Source organism: Monodelphis domestica, chromosome 1, assembly GCF_027887165.1.
Source record: "Monodelphis domestica isolate mMonDom1 chromosome 1, mMonDom1.pri, whole genome shotgun sequence".
NCBI lineage: Eukaryota > Metazoa > Chordata > Mammalia > Didelphimorphia > Didelphidae > Monodelphis > Monodelphis domestica.
In genome coordinates, this window is record NC_077227.1 from 334,098,541 (window position 1) to 334,125,999 (window position 27,459).

Sequence of the window (27,459 nt, forward strand, 5' to 3'; positions counted from 1 at the left end):
AAGGTTATCAGAAATTATCTGATTTACTCTTTTTCAAAGATATTGGTTCCAGAGCTCTGTGCAATTCATCCAATTCCAGCATCATTATGGAGAAAAGCAGTTTGTCTCCCTAGCATACTTTATCGCCTGCACTGCCTTTTGACAGCAGAGGAACTAAGAGCCCAGACAGCCACTGATGCTGGTGTAGGGGTCAAATCACTCCCTGCTGATTTCAGGTATTTGCCTTATTTTAAAAAATTTTACTTGCTGCGTTTGAAATTCTAGTCATAGAGGGAATTGAATAAATGAAGTTTCTAATTTGGAGTTCATATTTTTATATCCTTAAAAAGCTATTCTGAGAACATTAAAAAAATAACATGTTTCAGTGTATGAAATAGATTCATTCTTTGCTTGTAACTGAAATCCTTTTTTTTCCCTTGTACTTTTTCATTATGTAAAGAAAGATATATTCCTATAAGAGGATTAATTCTTGATCAGCAATGGAAGAATTCTATAGATCTGATAGGAGACTGAGATCAAAGCCTGGCTAGGATCTAAAAAATTCATTAAAAAAATCCATATCATCTTTAGCTCTTTACTCCTCTCTCCTTTTGTGACCCTTTGCACTCTCTACTTTAGTTGCAATGGGAGGAACACCTCTTTGTCTCTTAATGTATTTATTTTTCATTGTCCTGATAGAGATGAACCAAAATTATGAGGGGGACCCAAAATTTTCTTCAGTGCAATTATTAAAGTAGTAAAAGTTCATTCAGGCTTACAAAATTACTTTCTTCACAACAATGTAAAAGCTTAGGGAGGCTTTGTGAAGTTGGTTGATTTTGCCCATAGCCATATAATTAATAAGTGTCAGAGCCATAATGCAGTCAGCCCTTCCGATTCTCAAGACCAGTGAGTGCTCTTTTCACTCTGCTTTTTACCACCTTCATTTGCCCTAGATTTAGTCCTTTCTTAGTTATGGAATAGCAGATGTTTGTAAACTGTCTTCTTATGATGAGGACTATCTGGATAGGAAGAAGGTTTCTCTTTTGAGCTAAGAGAAAATGTGTAGGCTTATGTTTACATATTTCAGTTAGTATATTTTGCACTTAACATTTTGGAATAATGACTCTGAAATTCAACAGTCATATTGTCTTTACAGATATCCTAACTTGGACTTTGGATGGAAAAAATCTATTGACAGTAAATCTTTCATCTCAATTCCTAACTCCTCTTTAGCTGAAAGTGAAAATTATTGTAAGCACAGCACAATTGTAGTCCCTGAAAATGCTGCACATCAAGGCGCTAATAGAACCTCCTCTGTAGAAAATCATGACCAGATGTCTGTGACCTGCAGATCATTATTCAGTGAGTCACCCAGTAAGATCCAAATTGAAGTTTCCACAGAACTCACAGCAATTAATGGTATTTCATACAATAAAAATCTTGCCAATGGCAGTTATGATTTAGTCAATAGAGACTTTTGCCAAGGAAATCAGCTAAATTACTATAGGCAGGAAATACCTGTACAACCAACTACCTCATATCCCATTCAGAATTTATACAATAGTGAGAACCAGCCCAAACCCAACAATGAATGTACTCTGCTGAGTAATAAATATCTTGATGGAAATGCTAACAAATCTACCTCAGATGGATGCCCCACAAAGGCAGTGACAGCGACCACCAGTACTTCAGAAATTTCTATTGCTTCAAAAGGGAGAATTGATTCTGAACAAAACCCTTCCAATGGATACTCCTCGAAAACCCTTGGCCCAAATCCCGGACTCATTCTTCAGGCTCTGACCCTTTCTAATGCTAGTGATGGATTTAACTTGGAACGACTTGAAATGCTTGGGGACTCCTTTTTAAAGCATGCAATCACCACATATCTGTTTTGCACTTATCCTGATGCTCATGAGGGCCGCCTTTCTTATATGAGAAGTAAAAAGGTAAGCAGTAACATACCTTAAAGTTAAAAATCATCCTTAAACATAATTATCAAGCTCCAATCTTTACATGGTAAAATAGTTTTCATTAGTGTTGTTAATCATAATACCATTTTTGAAAATACTATTTGACTGTTCTATGTACCTGGCATCATTGACTCAAAATCACTTTGTTCTAGTATTCATTCCCTTCTTTTTACACTGTCCCATAGAGCTCTAAGCAAGAATGGCATAATTTTTGACATGAAACTTCTCTTCAGCAATGAAATTTAAAAATTTCTTTGAGTATCTGATTTTCTTAAGTACATGGCTTTGCTAGTTGCTTGAATTCAAATTCAGATGCAACATATTTTTTGATTATCAACTAAACAGGTGCAAAGCTCTATTCTAGGCCCTGGTGTTGTGTTGGGGTAGAGGTGATAAGGTTTAGTGGGAATATAAAATAGAGCATACCTTCCTTGTCCTAAGGAGTTTGCAGTCTGGTTAAGGAGATAAGTTATAAATTGGGGGTGGGGGGTAAAATATCACTAATATATTTAAGCATCAGTACCAAATTGCAAAATAAGAATTGTCACAAGATAGTAGATGCCTAATTACTAAGGGAATTTAATGAGTCATTATTGTTATAATTCAGAATAGAGAGGGAACTTCAAGATAGTGGTCAGAAAAAGCCTTACTGTGGAGATGAATTTTGATCTAAGTCTTGAAGGTTTGACAAGAAAGGAAAAAAAAAAAAGATGTTCCAGGCAGGTGTAATGTAGTGAGCTAAAGCTTAGGGCATTCTTTGAATAGCATTTCAAGGAAATCATCAATTTCCTGGCAAATAATAATAAACTTGACAATTTGAAACACACATTTCTTGATTAATGTCATTATATAAATAAGGGAGAAATTGAGATAGTAAGAAAAAGAGACCAATAGGGAGGACTAAAATTATCATATGGATACAAATATAGTATATTAAACAGAATCTTTTTGTGGAATTATAAGATGATATGCTATGTAAGATCAAAGAATAATACTTGAGCTGTACTCAAAAATGTACAAATATTTAAGTGAATCCATATTTTTATTCATCTAAATGTTGAGACCATTTAAGTTTGTCTACCTTGTATGATTTGAACTACATTAAAGTCAGAATTATATCAGTTAGAGTTCAAAGAAATTAAATTTTCTTATTGTTTGATATCAAGTTTCATTTTAGACAAAGAAATTTTGATAGTCTGTTGTGCATTTAATTGGGTATATTATGACATTACTGACTTCTAATACGGATTCATTTTTAAAAATTTCTTAATCTGATCATCAAAAGCACTTATTTAATACTTAAGCCACTAAGTTGTGAATATGAAAAGGTAGTTTTAAAAATTTGCTGATGCCTTTGTATACAAAAGTATATTTGTTTAATTTTCCATGTTCTGTATTTTTAGTTGAAAAATAGTTACTTTTCAGGTTAGTGTTCATATATACTAATATGTCAAATATGTGCAATATTAGTTGTATTTTATAATACTTTTCCATCTTGTATTCCAGTTGTGTGCTTTACTGAATATGGAAAATCACTAGAAGGTTTGCTAATGTTTTGCTGTTACTTCAAAGATCTATAGTTTCATAATTATGGGGTATTTCTGTTAATAGATTATAGCAGATTTTAATTTAGAAGGTAATTTTCAAAAATTTCAGTAACTGGAAGAACTTTTTATTGTGGGATCATTCTATTGAAGAGCTTCTCTAAATTTCATTAACCGTGTCCTTGGACAACAGACATAGTTTGTGTCGTGACTTGTACTCTGAAGCTCTTTTAGCCTAGTGGGAGCTGCTAGAGAGCTTGTACTTCCCTGAAATAACTTTTAAGAATACTTATGTTCCATAATGAGACATTAGTAAAAGTTAATAATGAAGGAAGTTATTGTTAAATACATTAACTGTCTATATAGTACTAATAAGAAAATGGAGGGAAACAAAGAGAAAGTATTCAAAGTGACCATAAAATACATAAACCATTTTGACATCAATCTGTCAAGATCCACTTGGACTTTTCTAAATATAACTAGAATATTCTTTCTGGAAAAAGAGAAGAATTAAATAATTAGGGATATAGTTATTATTCATTGTTTGGTTGAGCCAATATAATAACAATTATAATGGCAGCAAAATTAATTTACAGATAAATCACCAACGAGTTAAAACAGAACTTAAAAAAAGTTTAAGAATTCATTTAGAGGAAGAAAAGATTTAGAAGCTCAAGAAAAGTAGTGAATCAAGGAATGAAAAGAGAACATAGAATTTATTGAATCTCAAATTATATTATAAAGTGTTATAATTATCAAATCTATTTGGTAACAGTTAATTAAACATTAGAAAAACAGATTTGTGGACCTTGAGAATCAAAATTCTTAAGTAACGGAAAACAATCCAGTGTTTTATAAATCTTAAGAAGACACAGCTGGGGAATGCCTATTTGACAAGAATGTATGGAAAAACTCAAAAGTATTTTGGCAGGAAACAGGTGTAGATCAGTATATTCCATAATCCACCATAAAGTCCAAATGGATACAAAACCTCAATATAAAAAGGTGATTCCATCATTATAAAAAATGACAAGGGGGTGCAGCTGGATAGTTCAGTAGATTGAGAGCCAGGTCTAGAGACAGGAGGTCTTGGGTTAAAATCTGACCCCAGACACTTCCTCTCTGAGTAAGCCTGGGAAATTCACTTGACCCCCATTGCCTAGCCCTTACCACTCTTCTGCCTTAGATCCAATACCCCGTATTGATTCCAAGTAAGGGTTTAAAAAAAATGACAAGGATGGAAAGAGGTAACTCTTTTTAATATCACCTATATTTGCCAATGTATCTTTACTCCCACTCTTCACTCAAAGATCATCCCTAAAGACCAAAAAATAACCCAAACCAAAAATAAAAGGGGGGGGGGGGAGAAATTCAGTCAAACTAATTAGCATATCAAACTATTAACATATGAAATGTTCCATGTTCCATGTCCTTGATCTCCCATCTCTGCAAACACATTATGGAAGATATGTTGTCATATATCTTCTTTGGGGTCAAACTTTAGTTATTATAATTTTATGAAATTTAATTGAGATCTATTCATTATTTACATTTTATATTATGATTGTATATCTTGATTTACTGACTTAATTTTGCATCTATTCATATAAGTCTTTCCATACTTTTTGGTATTCATTATTTCTCACAGCATAGCATTATTTTATTATATTTATGTACCACAGTTTGTTTAGCCATTCCCCAATAAATGGGCTTGTATTTGTTTTCAGTTCTTTGCTATCACACACACACACAAATGCTACTGTAAATACTTTGGTGTTTATGGGAATTTCTTTTTGTCATCTACTTTTTTGGGATATATTCCTAATAATGGAATTTCTGATTCAAATAGACATTTTAGTCACTTTTACCACATAATTCTGGTTGCTAAAAGAGGAGATTGCTTAACCATCAAAGAAATTGAGGGTGGTGGTGGTGTGTTCATAAAAGACAAAATAGTTTGTTAGTAAAATTTAAAAACATTTGCATAAATAAGTTCAGCTAAGGCAGCGGTTCTCAACCTCTCAATTTGTAGCAATGAGAATACATAATGCATATCAGGTATTTAATTCTGAATCATAACTGTAGCAAAATTACAGTTTTGAAGTAACCATGAAAATAATTTTTTGGTTTGGGGTCACCACAACATGAGGAACTGTATTGCAGGGTCACGGCATTAGAAAGGTTGAGAACCACTGAGCTAAGGGATGACACTTAATCATCTAGGTGAGATGTAGCACCAGTATCCAAAAGATGAGAAGAAAAAAAGTCCTCAAAAGAAGAAATGCATGCTCATAATTATATGAAAGAATTTTATAAATTACAGTCACTAATGAGAATTAAAGAATTCTGAGGTTCACTTCAGCTTCCAAATTAGTATCAAAGATGACAAGAGATAGTAACAGTAAATGTTAGTGGACATATAGTCACAGGTGATACTGTCAGTTGAGCCATTACCAACCATATTGTAAAAACAATTTGGTATTACAAAACAAAATCTAATAAACTATTAGTATTCTTTGACCTAACAACTCTTTTCTATCCATGAGTGTACCCAAGAAAGTGTTACAAAAGTAAAAGCCTCATTATTTAGCAAAATATTCATAGCAGTGCTCTTTGTAGCAGGAAGATAGTGGAACTGAGGATTATTGATTGGAGAGTGAGAATGATTTGAGGTATAGGAATTTAATGGAATATTATTATGGTGCAAAGAAATGAATGTGAAAAATTCAGAGAACTGTGGGATAACTGTTTTGAACTGGTATAAAATGAAGATTAAAACTTAAAATATACCTTATATAAAGACTATAATGTCAATGAAAAAATATTAAAAGATTGCTTTAAATTGGTTGCATTGACTAATCTTTGCTTTTGAGAAAAGAATAGGAAATATTCTTCCCCTTTCTTCTTAGAAAGGCAGGAGCCAGAGGGAGCAAATAGGTGGCTCAGTGGATAAAGAGTTAGAACTAAAAAGGGGAGGTCCTGGGTTCAAATATGGCCTTAGTAACTTCCTAGCTTTGTGACCTTAGGTAAGTCACTTAACCCCCATTACACAGCTCTGTCTGCTTTTTTGCCTTAGGCAGAAGTTAAGGTTTTAAAAAAGAAAGAAAGGCAGGAGCCTGCCAATGTGGAATAATATAGAATTTCTTTAATTTAATTTCTTTAATATAGAATTCTTTAATTTGCTTAGAATTTCTTATAGGGGAGGATGGGAGAAGTTAAACAATTGAGAAATCAATTTTTAAAAATATATAAATAAAAGTTATTGGGGAAAATATGTGGATGGAAGAGGTTAATGTGGAAGAGAAAAGAAATATAGTGTTTATTATAGACAGATCTTGATCTGAGTTTGGTAAAAAAATCAAACAAAAAACATAAAACAATTTTACCTTATTTGAGGTCCATTATACTTTTCTGAGTATTGGTGTTTTATGAACATTTCTATTGAAGGTCAGCAACTGTAATCTCTATCGCCTTGGGAAAAAGAAAGGTCTGCCCAGTCGCATGGTAGTGTCAATTTTTGATCCCCCTGTAAATTGGCTTCCTCCTGGTTACATAGTAAATCAAGACAAAAGTAACACAGATAAATGGGAAAAAGATGAAATGGTAAGTTTTTATTAACCTCTTATTTGTGTAAAATAAATTAGTTTGATTTTTATATTGCTAGCTTTGTAATTCTCTTTGTCATTAGCTTTTTCCTGTACATTGGGAATATATGAAGGTTTTGGGTCCTATCCATGTAAATAAAGCTTTCTTTAAAAAAATTATAAATAAAATTGATTAACTAATTGACTATCCTTGTTAGGATGAAATTTTATCAAAATTTGCTGACAACTAAATTCTTAGCCACATTCTAAATGAAAATAAACATTTGAATACAGTCCAGTGATAACAGAAGCAACACCAGAACTAGTTTTTAGAAGCTCAATAGAAATGAGTTATATTGGAGATTTTCTGCATGTTCTTTTCATTATTCTATTATTCCTAATGTATTTTGCCTTTCTGGTGTTGACTGCAACACTTTTCGGCCTATTATTCCTTGGTTAAAACTAAGTAAATTGTTTTCATTGAAGCTTGGATCTTTCTCTTTTTTGACTATGATTCTCTTTCAGAGAGTATTCTTTTTCACTGCAAAACATCCTTTCTATTTTCTCAAAATGATTGTTTCATTTAACATGCAATCTTAACTGTTTAAATGTTGTCTCTAACCATAATTACTCTAAAATAAATACAATTTTCAACAAAATATTTTTGCTAGCAGAATTCAGAAATTACTAGTCCTACTAAAATGTAATTTTCCAGTGTACATTTTAGTTAGAAAAGAATGTTTTTTATATTGCAAACTTTTAAAAATTAAGCAGTTTATTGTAAACTTGATATTAAAAATTCGGTACAGCCAGTTAAACTTGCTTTGTAGCTATTTACATGTGAATAAATTTCATTGCATAAAGGGTCATGCATAGCTTTTTCATCATTTCTGCTTGTTCCCATTTACATCTGTCCATTTTTCCTCTTAAGTAGTCATAGTTTGTACTTTCTTTGCCTGTTTCACCACCCCCCCCAACCCATTTTGCATTATTTCAATTAAGGTCTTTTGATATTTCTTTGCTCCTTACACTTGTCACTTTGAATTACTTGATGATAATGTTCCATTACACTTATATGTGGTTTTTCCTTGTGATTATTTTTTGTTGTTATATAAAAATTAAAAATATATTCTCCATCACCTCTTATTGTCCTTAATATATTTATATTTAATTAAAAAAACTCCCCACCATAGTTCTGATGATATTCCATTTTCGTTTGCCTTTTTATATTTCATTTCTTCAACTTGTTAACTTTAATTAAAAACAGTCAAACAAGCAGAAATTCACAACAAGGAAATTGTAGATTTCTCAAAAAATAAAATTCAGTTTTGGCAATGAAAAGTGTTAGTTCATTTCTGATGCTTAGACTTAGCTTCGAGGCCACCAGAGGGCACCTAGCAGGATTGCTAAAGTGAACTAAATGTTGATTAAAAAGAGCTTACTGAATTTTCAGAATTGGTCTTTTGGGCAATTTCATCTCAGAGATTTATATTGCATTGCTAAGAAAATGCTAGCCTATATATACCCATACTAATTATTGTTAATGGTTGATTTTTCATTTCAGGCCAGCAGGTCCTTTTACAGTTTCATAGACAACCATGTCTGTAAAGAAATATATTCCATGAATGAGTTTTTATAGTCTGGCCATGCATGTTAAATATTACCAAATAGCATAATTTCTGTTTTGAAAATTGTAGTGAGTGAGTAGAGTTGTCCTCAAATTCTGTAAAAGTTGTTTCAGGTCTAGGCATTTCACATATACTGGCTGAGTGATCTTGGGAAGTATAACCTTTCTGTGTCCCTCAAAGCTCTGTAAGATTTTGAATTACTCAATACTTGCTGATGAAATAATGGGTCTAGACTAATAAAAATAAATTGAAATTTATTTATTGAAATATTATTTGGGGAGACAGATATTATATAGCATTTGACTTATTTGTTTTTTAAATGTTTTATATGGTGCTGAAATTCTAGGTCACAGTATACAAGAAAAAAATTGAGTTACTTATACAGTAGATCAGGTACAATCATTTATGGAAAATAATGGAGGGAAAATTTAAATTCATTTGCTTGTTGATGTGAAATTTAAAAGTTGTACCCAAAATATAATTTGAATTAGGATGAATATTAGAGGAAAAGAAAGGTTTTAATTGGATAATTTTCAGCAAAATGTTAGCTTCCTAATAAAAACACATACAGGTTATTCTACTTTGTAAAAATCTATAGTGAATATGGTTACTACATTATTGTTTTGGGGGATAACTTCAATTTTAAATCACTTTTAATTTTATATTTTCAACATAAAATATTCTTTTGGGTTTGACCAAGTTGCTTCCCACTTTGTGTGCCATTTGTTTGTTTATTTTTTTAAATCCTTACTTTCTATCTTAGAATCAATACTAAGTAGAGATTCTAAGACAGAATAGCAGTAAGGGAAGGGCTAGGCCATTGGGATTAAGAGACTTGCCCAGGGTCACAAGCTAGGAAATGTCTAAGGTCATATTTGAACCCCAATCTTCCTGTCTCCATGCCTGGCTCTCTATTCAGTGAGCCAACTAACTGTACCCCAAATTCCTATTTTTTTTAGGCAGCAGGGTTAATTGGCTTGCTCAGAGTCACATAGCTAGAAAGCATCTGAGGTCAGATTTGAACTCAGATTTGAACATGAGCCTTCCTAAAGCTTCTTAGCTACCCCATACTTAGTTTTAATCATTGACAGTTCTACCCAGTTTTTGTTGTCAGAAAAAAAATACAAGTATTTTTATTTGAAGAAACCAATATACAATTTCTACATTAATGCTCTGAAATAACCAATTTAATAGAACTTTGAAGTGATTTAGGCATTTTTTTCACCAGATTGCAATTTATATAATTTAGAATTATGTTTATAATTGACAATAGGCACCATGCCTTATTCAAACCAGAGGAAAATTCCCAAGGCCTAGCGCAGTGCTCTGAACATGTAGTAGGCACTTATTAAAGGCTTATTGAATTGAATTGAATAACACACCTATATTGGCCACCTACTGTTTGCAATGCACTATTTTTTTCCTCTTGAGTTATGTGACTGCCCTTGCTCTCAGAGATCTTCTGGGAAATATTTGAAATGTGTACATCAAATAGAAACTTTAGTTCAATTGGAACTAAGGAATCTGTATTGCTGGTAAATGTTTAACAACTAGGTTTCCTTAAAAATATGATGCACTTCTGTATTTAAAGTCTGTATTATTAACATTTCCTCTATCACTTTCTCAAATTTGGTGATAATCAACAAAACAGTATACAAAACCCCAATTTGTAGTTTGCCAATTTCCAAGTTATAAATGCTCACACTGAAAATTTAGCAATTGCTTAACACTGTTTTAAACTAAAATATATCAAATCTAATAGTTTTATTCCCTACAATTTGGTCATTCAAAACTATACTATGAGGGCCAAAGACTGGCCTATTCATTAGATACACTTCTAACCTTATATTTGATATAGAGATTGTGGTTTGGAAAACAGCAGTTCTTGGTATAGAATATTTAATTTAGTTTTTTTTTCAGTATCGTAATAGAGGCTAGTTTCTCTTGCATATAATTTTGTGGCAGAGGTAAGGGCAACTATATAGTCCATTTCATTTTATTAAAATGAGAAGTTCTTACAGTTCTGGGAAAATTTCTATTATAGCCATAATTTGATACCATTCCCAATACAAATACCTTTATAAACTTTATAAAAATAACTAAAATTTAAATATATGTGTTTGCAACTATTTGGGCTAGTTGACCACTTTTTCAAAGAAATATTGTATAATTTCTCAGCAGTCCAATAAAATATTTGTAAATTTCTGAAATTCTTGAGTACCAAAGTAAAAACAGTTCAACAAAATCATTTTAAAGGTTGCCACTGTTACGACCAAAATGCAATTTAAAAATAACTTGGAGGCAGGTACTGTTTGACATTTTTCAAGAGTTACATCACCATTGAATCTTAGCATTTTCCAAATAAGCTTTGCCAAAGAAATTAGAATTAGTATAGTTTTCCTAACAAAATAGGTTATCTCCTTTTAGTCTAAACTTCTCATTGATTTTACTAGTTATAAACTGTGGTATCCTAATAATAATTGTAGCATTTTCAAAGATAAAATACATTTATATTATTGCCTACTATGTAAACATGTAAAAGATTACCATGTTTTTCCTTTTTAAGCAAAGGAATTTTTAAAAATGTGTTTTTATCCACATTCATAAACATGCCAGGAACTTCAAAAAATACTAGCTCTAGATTTTTCATGAAAACTTTAGCTATCTTTTCTCCTTTAGTAATATAACTTTCTTAAATGTTATAGGAAGCTCATTTTGGTACATCAAGAATTTACTAATAGGAAAATCCCTTGTTTTAATTCTGCTACCATAATTAAAAGAATATTGGGGATCTTTTATGTAAGGTGTAAGACCACCATCTGTGAAAGGATTCTTTTTTTTTTTCTGTAAAAGTTAGAATGCTCAGCTTATGTTCTGCATAATGAACATTACAAATTTATGCTCTTTTGTACACAATCTTAGTTCTTAGTGGATAAAGGTCACTGTGTAACTTCAAAAATAAACAGTAAAATGAACATGTCTGTTTATATGATTAAATAACTTATTTTATGTTAATTGAAAACAAATGGCTGATTTTTAAGTTGACTTTTAGTATTTGAGGTTGTCATTTGAAATTATCCATAACCCATTGCTTTTATTGAATATCAAATTGCTTTTTTAAAGGGGCAGTTATATTTCTCTTTCATTCCTCCTTCGTTTTCTCCTTTTAGACAAAAGACAATATGTTGGCAAATGGTAAACTGGATGAAGATTATGATGAGGAAGAAGATGAAGACCTTATGTGGAGGGTTCCAAAGGAGGAAGTGGATTATGAAGATGATTTTTTGGAGTATGATCAGGAACATATTAAATTTATAGATAACATGTTAATGGGATCAGGGGCTTTTGTGAAGAAAATTTCTCTTTCTCCGTTTTCAACCAATGATTCAAATTATGAATGGAAAATGCCCAAAAAATCGTCCCTAGGTAATATGCCATTTTCATCTGATATTGATGATTTTGATTATAGCTCTTGGGATGCAATGTGTTATTTGGATCCTAGCAAAGCTGTTGAAGAGGATGATTTTGTAGTAGGGTTCTGGAATCCATCAGAAGAAAATTGTGGCATCGACACAGGGAAACAGTCAATTTCTTATGACTTGCATACAGAGCAGTGTATTGCTGATAAAAGCATTGCAGACTGTGTGGAAGCTCTACTAGGCTGCTATTTAACCAGCTGTGGTGAGAGAGCTGCTCAACTTTTCCTCTGTTCTTTGGGGCTCAAGGTGCTCCCAGTAATTAAAAGGAGTGATTGGGAGACCACGTTATACCCCAGCAAGGATAATTTCAACAGTCAGCAAAAGAATCTTTCGGTGAACTATGCTTCTATCTCTGTAGCCAATTTACAGTCTTCTTTATATAAAGACTTAGAATATGGCTGTTTGAAGATTCCACCAAGGTGCATGTTTGATCATCCAGATGCTGAAAAAACACTGAACCACCTTATATCAGGCTTTGAAAATTTTGAAAAGAAAATTAACTACAACTTCAAGAATAAAGCTTACCTTCTACAGGCATTTACTCATGCCTCCTACCACTACAATACCATCACTGGTAAGGTTTCCTAAAATACAACTTTATTCCTTTAAAAATGGAACTTTGTATTGATTACTTTTTGTTTTTTATAGAGTCATACTTTTATGTTCATACCAAGTGCTTACTTTGTGTGAGGGCGAAGCTCTTTGGAAACCATGAAAGCATTTATCCTTGAATGTACTAGCATTCTCAATACTCATATTTACTAACTTCTTTTTTTAAATTATAGTCATGTTTGGACATACCTATTTTTCACCTCCTTTCTCCAAATTAAAACCTATGTTCTAACAAAAAAAAAATAGTTAAGCATCCCCATGACTGTCTGCCAATTTATATTTTCGCTTGGTTAATCACCTCTCAGCAGAGTAGATGGAAGGAATATTTCATTTATCTATTCTTCAGTACGTTGATTGCTTTTTTAGTTGCTCAGGGCTTTGCTTCCTTTTACTGTTCTTTTCATTCATATTATTGTTATCATTGTGTATATTGTTTTCTTAGTTCTGTTTATTTTGATCTGCATTAATTGATAAAATTGTGTCATGTTTCTTTCAATTCCCCATGTTTGTAATTTCTTAATATAGAGCAATCTATTATGTTCATATTCTACATTCTATTCAGCCATTCCCCCAGTAGATTGACAGCTGCTTTGTTTCTAGTTTTTTCTACCTTTGAATCAGAGAAGGCTGCTTTTTAGTCTTTTCCTAAGATGAACACTGGTATCAGTAAACTTGATAGGCAGCCCAGGAATTACAGTATATCATTGCATGTAATAGTTATTTTTAATTTTTAACGACTATATAAATTATATATCAGTTCTTTTTAGAACAGAATTAAAGCTATCTCTACCTCCCCTTCCTCTGTAAACACAATTCTGTGTTATTTTAGTTTAATCTTTTTAAGGTGAGTCTAGAACCATGAGCTTTCTTTACCCTCCAGCCTACCCTCTCTTGCTATTTGTTACCTTTTCCTGTAGTTTTGGAGTTTTATTTAACTTGTTCCCTTTTTTTGTTGTTGTTGTTCTAGTTATTTCTTCTCTTTGTTTTCCTCTGAGTTAAATGATCTAGCAAAATCCTTCTTCCTCTCCTCCCTTTTAGCTAGTTTATTAGTTAAAAAAATAATTTTCTGTGCTCTCTCTGAAAAAAGCATTTTTTCCTCTGTTCTCTATTATATGCCTTCATTTCCTGTCTACTCTAGACTTTTATTCATAGATACATGACCTTTATACTTATCTCATCCTTTGTTGGTGTCTATATTCCTCACAATAGAAGCTATTTGGGGGTTTCTTCTAAATAGATTTTATATTATTGCCTTATATTTTTGGTCTCCCAATTCCTTTTGTAAGTACTAGTTCCTGTAGGAAATAGAGAAGATTATCCCTGATTGCACAGTTCAGTATTGAACCTTACACTTCCCTTGGTAATTTTTCTCCCATTTGCTTTAAAATCTGTTCTCTGGGTCTATGTTTTTCCATTTTTCTGTTGTCAGTTGCTCCCAGGGGCTCAGATTCCTTTTCTCCCAAGGCAGGATGAATATTTTCTCTAAGCATCAAATTCTTGCAGCTCATACTCACATTTTCCTTTATAATCTGTTTCCTCTCATAGAAGCATTTATTAGTGGTACTCTCACTGCTGAAACAAGATTTCTCCATTTCTTTCTCCCTTTCTCAGTTTCTTCCTTTGTCTGATTACTCATTCTCCCATAGGCTCCCTTTTCCCTGAGAGACTTCAGTAGTTATTTTCCCTTCATAGTTATTAGTCTTTGGTTTTCTTCCCTTTCCCCTTCTTGTGCACCTTCCGCATTGGTCTACCTGTAGGCAGGGTGTTGTGAAGTTTTTTCGTCACTTCTATTTGTCTTCTGCTTTCTTTCTTTCCCCCGTGCATTTAGAAAGAAAACTCCTAATGGTTTTTCTGTTGTTATTCTTGGTTGCCATATTTGTTTAACTTTCTTTTATTTCTGTTGTATGGAGTTTTTGAGAAGCAATTAACTATAATGTATTTTGGAATTTGCAAAGAAGGTTTATTTTTTTTTTCCTGGAAGCAATCTGGATTCTTTTGATCCTTGCTTTCTGTGTTCAGGAATTATAGGCAGATTTCTTGTGTTATTTCTTGTCTCTTGGTATTCAAATTGTTGGAATTATGTTCTTTTGGGAGCCCTAGAATTCTTAAGTAGTCCATATACACATACTGGCTTCAAGGCCAATATATATATATATATATATATATATATATATATCTATCTTGTATAGAGACCATGTTTTCTTTTGATGTTAATATTAATTGCTTCTCTTCCATTTTTATGCTTTACTTTTGTGTATTTGCATTCCCAATTAAGTCATTCTCTCTTTTGTGTTTCCTTGATGAGCCTTGGTATAATGATTCAAGTTTTTCTATTCTGCCAATTATTTCTGCTTTACAGGCCACAAATTCTACTTTCACAATTCTTATTTTTCTCTTAAACTATTCAGGAACATCCTGCTGTGGTTCTGTGCTCTCTTTGGAATCCATGGGGTCCTCTGCTTCACCAGGTGCTGAATCATTTTCCTTTTTCTTGCAGTATTTATTCATTGCTGTCTGCGCTCTTTTTGTTTATCTAGTGGCTGTATTTCCTTCTGTTACTCTCTCCTGCTGCTTTGTCTGATTTATGCTCAAGTTTTTAAACTGAATTTTCTTCCTCCTGAGATCTTTGGTAATTTTATCTCCTCCCCCTCCCCCATTAGAATTGCTTATCATTCACTTTCTGACTCCTTCCCCTAGGGAAAGTAGTGCTGTATCCTTGGAGCTGAACATCAAAGCTCCACATGTTGTGTAGTACACAGTCACAGACAACTTAAATTGCTTTATCTCATGCACAGTTCCTGTTTTAGAGAGGTTTAAGAGGTACTGAGTATCAGAGAAAATATCTAGTCCTCCATATTGTTGGTCATATGACCCAAAAGTCTTATGCTTCTCAATAATGTGTATTCAAAATGACTTTTTATCCTTAAATTGGTTCCTTTACTTTGGAATAGGCTTCATACCCGTTTGTTCTTTCTGGTCTTGAGGAAAAAAGGCCAAATTCTTTTCAAAGCCCATTTGAAATATTACATTCTACATGAGGCCTTTCTGGTCTCCTAATCTGCTAGTTCCACTTCCCAATCCTCCTCACTTTCTACTTTATATATATTTTTGTTCACTATAATAAAAACTATAATAACAATTGTTTATATAGTGCCACTATGTGTCACGCACTGTACTAATAAATGCTTTATAAATGTTATTTCATTTGATCCTCACTACAACCCTGGGCAGTAGTTATTATTGTTATTCCCATTTTACAGATAAGGAAACTGAGACAAACAGAACTAAATGACTTGCCTATGAACTCAGGTCATCCTTATATTAGAACCAGTGCTCTATCCACTGTGACACCTATTTGCCCATGTTCATATGTTGTACTCCCTTCTTTAAAGAATATCCTTTTGTTGAGAGCCACAGCTATTTCATTTTTATCTTTATCTCCCTAACTCCTGGCACAGATTTGTTGCTTAATAAATGCCTTTTGGTTAATGGTATCAATGATTCTTACATCAACATACATAGGTAGAGACTGTCCTCAAAACATTTCAATTAGCAAGCTCTTTATTGCTTATCTAGCCAAGAAATTAAAAAAAATCACCATAAGATTGAATTGTACATATAACACAATTGGAATTTAAGAGTCCTGACTTCATACTTATGATGTTGGGTGATTCCATTCAGAGAAACCAAAAGTGAAGTTGAATTTTCAAACTAACAATTGTTTAAATTATTTCAGTGAGTTCTAGAAAAAGTTGTTGATAATCCACTTCCGCTTCTCTCAATTCTTTACAGTATATCTTCCAACTTCAGTTATCAAATAAAATTGCTCCTCTAAAGTTATTGCATATTTCCCAATTGTAGAATCTGTTGCTCTTCCTTCAGTCTCTTTTCTTCTCTCCACACTGTTTCTTAGTTACCCTATCAGCCTCTCACTGGTTTGAACATGATTTCTATTCATATATCACACTCTCTTCTGAGCTTCAGGCTTACAATAGCAATTGCCTATTGGTTATTTCAAATTGTATCTCAAATTCACCATGTCCAAAAAAACTTAACCATCCCCATCACTCTTTTTCTGTTCAAGGCATTTCACTTCTAGTTTCCTAACTTCATAAACTTGGCATTATCCTGAATTTTTCACTCTTCCTCATCTGGTATATCCAGTCAGTTGCCATATATTGCTGTTGCACCTCTACAAGATTTATTGTATCCTCTTTTGAGTAACAGCCCTTTATGAACCCTAAGCTTTTAAAGCCCTGCATCATCTGGTCCTGAGTGGTATTTTTCCACATCCCCATTGGCTATCACTCCCCCTACTACATTCTTTGATCTAGCTTAACTGGAATTCTCTCTGTTCCTCACCCATGACACTCCCATCTCCCTCTCTCCTTGATTTTGTTCTGACTGCTTCCTACTCTAACCCTCAGTTCTGCCTCATAGAATCCCTCTAATTCTTATAGTCTCAGATAAAGTACTCAGATTGAGAACCACCATCTACATAAAGGCTTCCTGATCCCCCCAACTATTAGTGTTCTCTCTTTGAAACTTACAGTATATTTAACTACTTTCTGTTTATTTCCTTTATTTATTCAGTAGGTCCATAATTTTATTGCCTTTCCCATTAGAGTTGTAAACTCCTTATGAGTTGTGATACTTCATTTTATCCATTTATGTCCCTAGTGCCTAACACATGGTAAGTGTTTAATAAATATTGGTAAATAGATTAGTGATTTATAGTTAAGGCTACTGGAAAAAATAGCTTTATCTTGTATAGACCTATTTTTTTTTCATTATTGAGCCTAAAAAAGTTCAAGGGACTCAATAAATGAGTCTTAATAATTTTATAGATAGTAAAAATGATGATTTGTTATGAGTTTTGAAAATCTGTTGATGAATTAAGTATATCTTAAATTTTAACTCATCCGACGACTCTTTAATCTCCAAATACATAAGTAGGTGTCAGAACTCAACCCTGCTAGTTCACATCTAGAAAAAGACCTTCTAGTTCCCAAAAATCATGTTGAGTAACATAATACTTATTATGTTACAGTAATGATATATGACTGAAAATATTGTAATAATTCCCCCATTGGCCACTTGGTCAAATCAGTGCCTGAATAAAAGCCTTTATTTGGTAAATATTATCCTTTAATGAGGAGTCATTCAGGTTTTTATAACTTATGAAATAAGTGACTTTTTGTAGTATGAATTTTAGTGTATGAATATTAATTCTCCATGTCTTTTATAATATAATACCTCAAATTAATGTATCTTTCTAAAACAGGTTCATGCCCCTTCCACAATCAGTGATAACAAGTCTAAATTGCTGTGTGATTTAGTTCAGTTCAGCTTCTCTGGCCCAAATTCCTCATAAATAAAATGAGAAGTTTGGATTAGATGTTTTGAGTTCCACATCAGATCACTTATCCTATGAGTTTATGAAAGTACCTTTTAAATTTTTTTTATCTTTTCAGTAAGACATGGATTACTTAAAATTGTGTTCAGAGGGTCAGATTTCTTGCTCATCACAGTAATATTCCATTATATTCATATGTTCTATGTTTTAACTATTCTACCAAAAGATGAACAGTTATTTCCAGTTTTTTGTTTTTTTTTGCTGCCATCAAACATTTTAAGTAGGTAATGTTTTAAGAATTATGACAACTGCTTTAAAAAAATTCCTCCTCCCTCACAGATTGTTATCAGCGCTTGGAATTCCTGGGAGATGCAATTTTGGACTACCTCATAACTAAGCACCTTTATGAAGACCCACGGCAGCACTCCCCAGGAGTTCTAACTGACCTACGATCTGCTCTTGTCAATAATACCATCTTTGCATCATTAGCTGTTAAGTATGACTACCACAAGTACTTCAAAGCTGTTTCTCCCGAACTATTCCATGTTATTGATGATTTTGTGCAGTTTCAACTTGAGAAGAATGAAATGCAAGGAATGGATTCTGAGGTTAGTGGTTTCCTCTGCTACAGTATATTTGTAACTTTATATTTTGATATTTTTATAGCAGCAGTGTAAAGAACAGGTGAGTGCTGATGGGAAGTTAGTGGTAATGCACATTGATTATCTTTAGTGATAATTTTTTAACTTGTCTCAAGTCCTCAAATAGACCTCTACAGGTGTGGCAATCAGTGCAAGTGGCCTGACAGAAGAATTAGCTCAAATTCTATTTTGATCTTGAGAGCATAGTGCTATGTTTGTCCTTCATACCAAAGGACTTCTACTTCCCATTCTTATTAGACTCAAGTATTCTAGCTCCTTTTCTATTCATTGTGGAAAAAATAGTAGCAACCAAAAAGTTAATCAGTCAGTCAGTAAATGTTTAAGTACCTGTTATGTATCGTGCACGGCATAAACTCAGAAATAATATAATTTACTTTTGCATATTCCTGTATTTTATTCTTCAAATAGGTAGATATCTCCACGACATAATTCTGATTCTGTTTGGAAAGGCAAAGTATTCTTTTTGAAAAAAAGAAATGATTGTAGTTTGTTTTTCACAAATTGACATTTGAGAGGCTTTTCAATAACTTTGAAAGATTCTTTCACAGGGGAGCTAATTCCTATATCTTTGAGATATGGCTGCTGTTTTGGATTTTTAATAGGAAATGATACTAAATCTAATGCCTTTCATATTTCTGTATCCATTCCAATCTTTTAGCAAGTCAACCTCAAACTTTATAATAATAGAAATAATCTGTGAATAATTCCCATTAATAAATCTAGTAGCAATCTCTCTTCTGGACTTTAGTCCATTGATAGCAATTGCCTATTGGATATTTCAAATTGTACATCAAACTTAATATGTCCAAAATATAATCCATTCTCTTTCTTCTTGGCTTTATATTTATTTAATGATTTTCTTTTGAAGTTAAGAAAATTTCATTTACTTCCTAAATAACCTACAACCTAATCACTCTTATTCCTGGTTTTCCCAGCTATATTGATAGAATCATTGCCACAGCTTGTGGCCTTTGTATACAAGAGCTAGTGTTAGGAAGAGTAGATATTATCTTGAATGGATCCTTTCCATATCCTTGACTTCTTGGCCTTTGTCCAAGCACAAGTGGTGTCCTCCAGTTCAGTTACATCAGGATCAGCCATTGGTTATGTAGCATTATAGTGAATGAAAATTAAAATTCATACTCTCTTAATATTTAAAACTTTATGATGTTAATATAACTACGTAAGTATAGCGCCAGTTTTAATTAGAATGAAACTGTTTTCACATAATATTTGTCCAAGAATTCTTCTGTTAGTAAAAGAATTTATCTCGGTTTTCTTTAGAGAAATTTAAGAATATAATTACATGAGTTACTTGATGTTCCTTCTCCTTTGATGTTAAGTGTATGAGGCAGTTTTTGTAATCTTAAGACCATTTTTCTGTTAAAAGTTAAAGAAATATTAAAATCAATAGTATCTTTTATACTGGTGGTATGTCCTTTTTGAATGGTTCTTGTGTTTTTTAGTAGCTATCTTTTTAGCTACATGTAGCTTGCTACAACATATAGCTGAAGAAGATGTGCAGGTTAAAAATGGAATAGGATGCTTTGGCAAAGTTTCTGGTATTAGGGATATTAAGAAGGATGCTATGGAAGGGATTTGTGATTTGGGTAGGGGTTAAATTAGATGATGTCCCTTATAGGGTAATGATATGTCTGCTAGGAATCAAATGAAAATGAACTTGTTAGTCACTCAATAAATGTTTAATTTATTATATTTTATATATGTATAATAATAAATAGTATTGCTCTTGCAGAGTTAATTTGAGAGGATCAAATGAGATCATGCAGGCAAAGTACTTTGTGAACCTGAAAGCACTATATGACTGTGAGCTAGAGTTATTAATTTGATAGGATCTCCTTTGTTGGCACAGGTAAACAGAGTTGACTCCGTTCCTGGATGAGATATCAGAAGAGGGTTAATTTATTAATTCCCAAATGTCAATAAACAATTAAAATAACACTCCAATTTCTGAACACTGCCTTCACAATAAAATTTTGACAAAATGACATTTACCATTGAAAGTGAGGCTTAGGGTCACACCCACTAAGAGCCATCTTAGATAAGTCTGGCAAGGTTCATCACCAAAATTTGGCCATCAGATGATGAATCTTTGGGCCCCACTTTTTTCTGAAATCATGTAAAAAGGTCTAATTTGCTTATTAGAATGATCTAATAATGATCTTACCAGCTTTTTAAAGTCAGGTAGATCTGGGTGACCTCTAAAGTCCCTTTCAATTTCAGATACATACTCTTATGACCTATTTGAATGGCTATAAAGTTGGTTTTCTTTTGGTTCTCAGCAGTGCCTCTCATAGAGGTAAATGTAATTTTAATTCATTACTTTAATGCTAATATCAAATCAAGAAAAGAAAGCATGATGTCAATTTTGAAGTGAATAGTCAAGCAAATCCAATGCAGCTGAGGAAGTCTCCAGGTGTAACAACTTTTCGTGCCACTGGACCCAGGCTTCCACCGCCAAGAGATTGGGACTGTCTCTGTGCGTCGACTTTTCCACTTAAATCTCCTTCACACACAAGTGTCTTTGTGCACACTCATCTACATCACAGATGAAAACGCACAAAGACAATTGTCATCCTTGGTTACCGAGAGACTACTATATACATACATATATATATATATATATATATATATATATATATATATACACACACATGTACATATAATAATATATTAAATGCCTATGATGTATCAGGCACTGGGGATAAAAAGAAAGTTAAAAGACAATCCCTGCTGTAGGAGTTCACAGTCAAATGGGGGAGACAACAGTCAAACATCTCTGTACAAACAAGCTAAATACAGAATAAATAGGAAATAATCAGTAGAGAGAAGGCACTACCATTAAGGGGGATCAAGAGAGGCTTATTATACAAGGTGGGATTTTAACTGGGGCTTGAGGGAAGCCAGGGCAAAGATGAGGAGGAAGAAAATTCCAGAAATGGGAGAATGCCCTCAAAATGTCCACAGCCTAGAGATAGAATGTCTTGTTCAAGGTGCAGCAGGGAGGCCAGTGTTATAGGATCACAGAGTTTGGAGGGGAAAGAGGGAGTGTAAGGTATAAGACAACAGAAAAAAGTGGGGATCACAGGTTCATGAAGGGCTTTCAATGCTTAATAGAGGATATTACATTTAACCTTGGAGATAAAAGGGTGTCATTGGGGTTTATTAAGTGGGTGGTTTGATGGGGAGGGGATTTGTATCATGATCAGGCCTGTGCTTCAGGAAGAGCATTTTAAGAAGATAGCAGAGTGGAGAATGGAGCAGTAATGGGGAGAAATTTGTGGTAGGGTAACAAACCTGCAAACTATTGCGAGATAGTCCAAGCATGAGGTGATAAGGGTCTGTACCAACGTGGTGGCAGTGTCATAAGAGAGGAGGAGGCATATTCAAGAGAAGTTGCAAAGGTCAATTGGACAGGCCTTGGCAGCAAATTGGATAGAGAGGTCAAGGATGATACCTACATTGTGATCTTAGGGGATTGGGAGGGTGCTAGTGCCTTTAACAGTAATAGAGAAGTTAGAAAGAAGAATTTTGGAGAGTTATCAGGCGTGGAAGGGTCAAGTGGTAGGTGGGAGACATAGACAATAGACAAGGAGAAATCAAAGATAGTGGGGATGATAGATGGACAGTCTTTTTGAGAAGAAGGATTAAAATAGGACCACTTGATGCATGTAGATGGGTTTGCCTTGGCACAGAGAAGAGTCACCTCTTTATGTGAGACAGGTGAAGGAAGAAATAGTACCAGAAGGCGCCTGAGGGGTGTGTTGGCCTTGATTATTTCAGTAAAATGTAAGGCAAGCTTCTCATCTAAGAAGATGAGGGATGGAAAGCAATGGGAGGTTGAAGAAGAATAAAAAAGAAGAGTTACTGTGATGAGTGGTATAGTGAGTTAATTTTGAAGATGTGAAAGGATTGCCTTGCCAAAGTGAAGGCCTAGTTGAGGTTATGTAACATAAATATATAGTAAACCCAGTTAACAATTTCTTGATTTTTCTCCAGCTTTATTTAGTCACACCTGTGTAGGAGTAAAGGTAGGAGTGATCTAAAACTAAGGTTTGGTGGGGAAAGATCTGTAATAAGATAAAGGGCCAGGGAAACAAGAGAAAAAGTATAGAGTTGAACTGGTTCACCAAAGGGTCAAGATGGTGAGAGGCGAGAAGAGAGTAGCTTGTGCAGGGATGTTGACCTGGAAAAGAACTGAGGAAACTTGGGACTAAATGTCATGGTGGGGACAAAGAATAGGGTTTAGAGTTGCAAAGGAGAATTGGTATCATAATAGATTATGAGCAGATAAGAGAATTGATTTCAGAGTTCATAAACATGTAAATGGTGTATTTTTGGGTGATGGCAAGACCAAGGGTATGACCCTCTTTATGTCTGTATGTATCGCTGAAATGGGGTAGAGAAGTAGGTCAGTTGAAATGAGTAAATTGAGGAATGTGAAGTTAAATTGAAGGAATGTTGTGTGTGTGTGCGCATGCACACATGAAATCGATCTCATTGAGGAAAGAAGGGGCTAATCTGAGACTATAAGAATAGACAGTAGCTACCAGAATTTTGTTTGGATGATAGATATGGGTTGAATGATCTTCAAAGGACAGGTTTCTGAGTGATGGTGATAGAGGGAAAACCTGGAAGTAGCAATGGGGAACAAGAAGTATTCCAATTCTAGGAGTTCAGAATCACCGGAGTGGGGAAGAGTATGACCAAGGTCATTTGTTAATTCCACAAGCATAAGTTTTAGGTATGCTTTCATTGTCTTATAGGGGTTTGCTCTCAAGGTGCATTTTGCCATAGGCAATTCAGATGTAGAGACAGGTACTTAGAAATGAAGGAATATTGTTACTCCTTTTCATCTAATCCCCATAATGTCTATTGAGCTTATGCAGCAAGCATTTGCTAATACAGAATCTTTCAAGCTACCCGGTCCCATTAAACTCCATGGATAGCCTTGTGTCCCCAACCCCATGATTTGGAAAACTTCTCGGGGTGACATCTGTCATAGCACGATTATTGTTTTGGTTGATATCGGACTTACATGTCTAGATCTAATTTAGTTAAGCTCCTTAATGTGTAACTTGTATTCAGTTTTTTTTTTTTAAATCAGAACTCAAACACTGCCCAAAATGAGAATTTCCTTTTTTAAAGTAGAACAAAAATGAGGATTGTACATGAAACTGTGAATCGTGTTTCTTTAGCATATAATAAATTCAAACTTTAAATACTATCCATGCTTTCTTTTGAACTTCCTCATATATCTATATGCCTAAAAAATATTTCCTTGGCTTTCTTCTCTTTAACTTTTCTTCTTTTTGGGAACACCATCATTGATAGTCTCTTCTATTCACCCTCCTCCTTCCAGTCCTCCATCCTCTCTCTAATTAAAAACAAAGGAGAGGAAAGAGTTCTTTTAACAAATAATCATTTTTATTATTGTTCAGTTGTGTCTGACTCTTCATGAGTCCATGGACCATAGCTATCCCTGGGATTTTCTTGGCAAGTGACTTTCCTGGCATTACACAGCTAGCAAATGTCTGAGGCTAAATTTGAGCTTAGGTCTTCCTGACTTCTGGCCTTGTGCTCTTAACCACTGAGCACAGCTACCTCAACAAATAATCATAGTCAGGTAAAACAAATCCAGATAGTGGCCATGTCCAAAAATATATGTCACCTTCTGCACCTTTACTGCATCATCTCGGTCAGGAAGTTAAAATGCTTCATCTTGAAGACTTGGTTGGTCAAGAGTTGTTTTTCTTTACATTGTTGTTGTCATTATATAAATTGTTTCCTGATTCTGCTCACTTCATTCTGCACCAGTTCTATTTCCCTGGATTCTCTGAATTTGTCTCTTGTCATTTCTTACAGTGCAATGATATTTTATTATACATGTATTTTCTCATTTGTTCATCCATTCCAATTGATAGGCATCTGCTTAGTTTCTAGTTCTTTGGTTGTTTTTTTTTCCTTTTAATCTTCCTTTCAGGACCTAAAAATGTTTTGTTTGTGATCACTTTCTCTGTAACATTATCTTTCCTTTTAACCCTACCTTTCTCTTTCCCAATCTGTTTGCCTGTTGATTTTGACATATTTCTATACTCAGCTTCTGTGTTTGTTCATTCATCCTTCCTTTGTAAAGTTTAGATGAATGAGATCATTTCATGCCTTCTTTCTCCAAACCCCCTCATTGATTATGAGGAATAGAAAGGTCTTTCTCCCTCTTCTTCCTTTCTACACTAGTATGTTTCTCTTAACTTCTCTTCCACTTCTGAAATGAACTGCAGTATAGAAAGATAGAGAATTAATCCTAAAAAATGACATTGACACATAGGAGTGGCAGTTATGGGAAGGGATGCCAACAGAAAACAGCAAAGGTTTGTGGCCTCCCTTGTCCCTAGTTCCACAGGGAGCATATGAGATGGTTGGTTCAGTTTCATAGTGGAATGCATCCTGATCAAAGGTCCCTGAAGGCAGAAAGCCATACAAGGTTCAAACTTATATGAAGTTTTGAAACAAAGAGCTGAGTAAGGCAGTGGGGGATTAACTTAATGAGGAATGAGGAACAAAGAACAAGGAGCCAAAAAAATTAACTGCATCATAGGGTAAAAGTGATGGTGGTAGAGAGGGGTGAGGAGGAGGCATTCTAGGTTACTGAAGCCTTAGGGTATCTTCATCCAGTGGGACTGAGACTGAACCAGACAGACTAGGTTTCCAAGACTGATAGTTGGATTTTGGAAATTTCTGGATCTGTTCTGATTCCTTATAGTAGAGTGTATCTGCCTGTGTTTTACTCATCTTTCAGGTCTTAGTTTCAGACCATAACATTATGCTGCCCATACTGATCACTGTTACTTACCTTTTCTGACCATCTGGTATTTTCTCTTGGGAACATTTTTGTTTTCATTGACTGGATACAGACTTGGAGACTACACATATCTAGCACATTTCGGTTGTACTAGGAAGCTACATTCTTCATGCTTATTCTGCTGTTGCCTTTTTCTAGCGACTCCCTTTACTATCGTCTATGGACTTTTGACTGATATACTATGTAGTTTTCAGATTGAAGAAGTCAATTAATGTAATTTCTCATTTCATTTCATTTCATTTCTTTCCTTTTTTTTTTTAAACCCTTACCTTCTGCCTTGGAAAATTCCAAGACAGAAGAATGGTAAGGTCTAGGCAATGGGAGTTAATCAGGGTCACACAGCTAGGAATCTCATTGCAATTCTTTTTTTTTTTTTGTAATTTTTTTTGTAAAAATGTTTTTTATTTGTAAAATTTTATTTAATCATAATATTCTTTCCCTCCCCTCCTCCCACCCCCTCCTGTAGCCAATGAGCAAATCTACTGGGTTTTATATGTGTCATTGATCAAGACCTATTTCCATATTATTAATATTTGCATTAGGGTGATCGCTTAGAGTCTACATCCCCAATCATATCTCTTTTGACCCATTTGATCAGGCAGTTGTTTTTCTTCTGTTTCTACTCCCACAGTTCTTCCTCTGGATTTGGATAGCTTTCTTTCTCATAAGTCCCTCAGAATTATCCTGGATCATTGCATTGCTGCTAGTAGAGAAGTTCATTATATTCAGTTGTACCAGTGTATCAGTCTCTGTGTATAATGTTTTCTTGGTTCTGCTCCTTTCGCTCTGCATCAATTCTTGGAGGTTGTTCCAGTTCACATGGAATTTGACCAGTTCATTATTCCTTTCAGCTCAATAGTATTCCATCACCAACATATACCACAATTTGTTCAGCCATTTCCTAATGGAAGGGCATCCTGTCACTTTCCAATTTTTTGCCATCACAAAGAGCACGGCTAAAGATTTTTTTGTACAGGTCTTTTTTCCTCATTATCTCTGGGATATAAACCCAGCAGTGGTATGGCTCTCATTGTACTTCTTGATCATTTTTCAATTCAGTATGATTTTTAGGTTTTTTTCTAGAATAGACAAATAGAAGCTGAATGTGTGTACCCTTTCAGGCATCCATCTTGACTAGAAGTACCTCTGAAATTGATGTATTAAACAAAATAGTCTTCTTACAGTGGGAGTGCTTTTGCTTAATTATTTTAATTGAGTTTAGTTTACTTTTTAGTTACATTGTCAGCTCAGATTTTTTTATATTGTAGCATTATGATTTATATTTTGTTTGGGATATTGAAAAAGTTGCTGACCTTTATAAAAATGAAATTTTAAAGAAAATGATGTTCTCTGAAGATGAATTTTTAAAAATATGCTGTCTTTCTCCCAAAGCTCCATGAAATAAATATTCTTTCTTTTAACAGCTTAGACGATCTGAGGAGGATGAAGAAAAAGAAGAAGATATAGAAGTACCGAAGGCCATGGGAGATATATTTGAATCACTTGCTGGTGCCATTTATATGGATAGTGGAATGTCATTGGAAATGGTTTGGCAAGTCTACTATCCGATGATGCGACCATTAATAGGTATTCTTTACTTTTAAGAAATTATGAATCATAAATTAATTTCTCTCAGGGAGAATTGTTCATATTATGTTTCCATTTTGATTATAGAAAAATTTTCTGCAAATGTGCCCCGTTCTCCTGTTCGAGAATTGCTTGAAATGGAACCAGAAACTGCCAAATTTAGGTAAGAACA

At 33.8% G+C, this 27,459-nt stretch overlaps 1 protein-coding gene across 7 annotated transcripts in view; it reads left to right on the forward strand.

The window, feature by feature from the left end:
* Window positions 1-27,459, forward strand: part of DICER1 (dicer 1, ribonuclease III) — a 126,602-nt gene that overhangs the window by 93,616 nt on the left and 5,527 nt on the right. For 5 of the 7 annotated variants that reach the window (XM_056811317.1, XM_016425522.2, XM_016425521.2 and 2 more), the window contains exons 22-29: window positions 40-215; window positions 1,139-1,928; window positions 6,944-7,099; window positions 11,879-12,761; window positions 15,208-15,267; window positions 18,495-18,763; window positions 27,125-27,287; window positions 27,375-27,450. In XM_056811317.1, coding sequence (XP_056667295.1) covers window positions 40-215; window positions 1,139-1,928; window positions 6,944-7,099; window positions 11,879-12,761; window positions 15,208-15,267; window positions 18,495-18,763; window positions 27,125-27,287; window positions 27,375-27,450 — 2,573 coding nt within the window. The remainder of the gene's footprint in view (window positions 1-39; window positions 216-1,138; window positions 1,929-6,943; window positions 7,100-11,878; window positions 12,762-15,207; window positions 15,268-18,494; window positions 18,764-27,124; window positions 27,288-27,374; window positions 27,451-27,459) is intronic. The other 2 variants (XM_056811320.1, XM_001367896.4) reach the window with 1 other exon arrangement.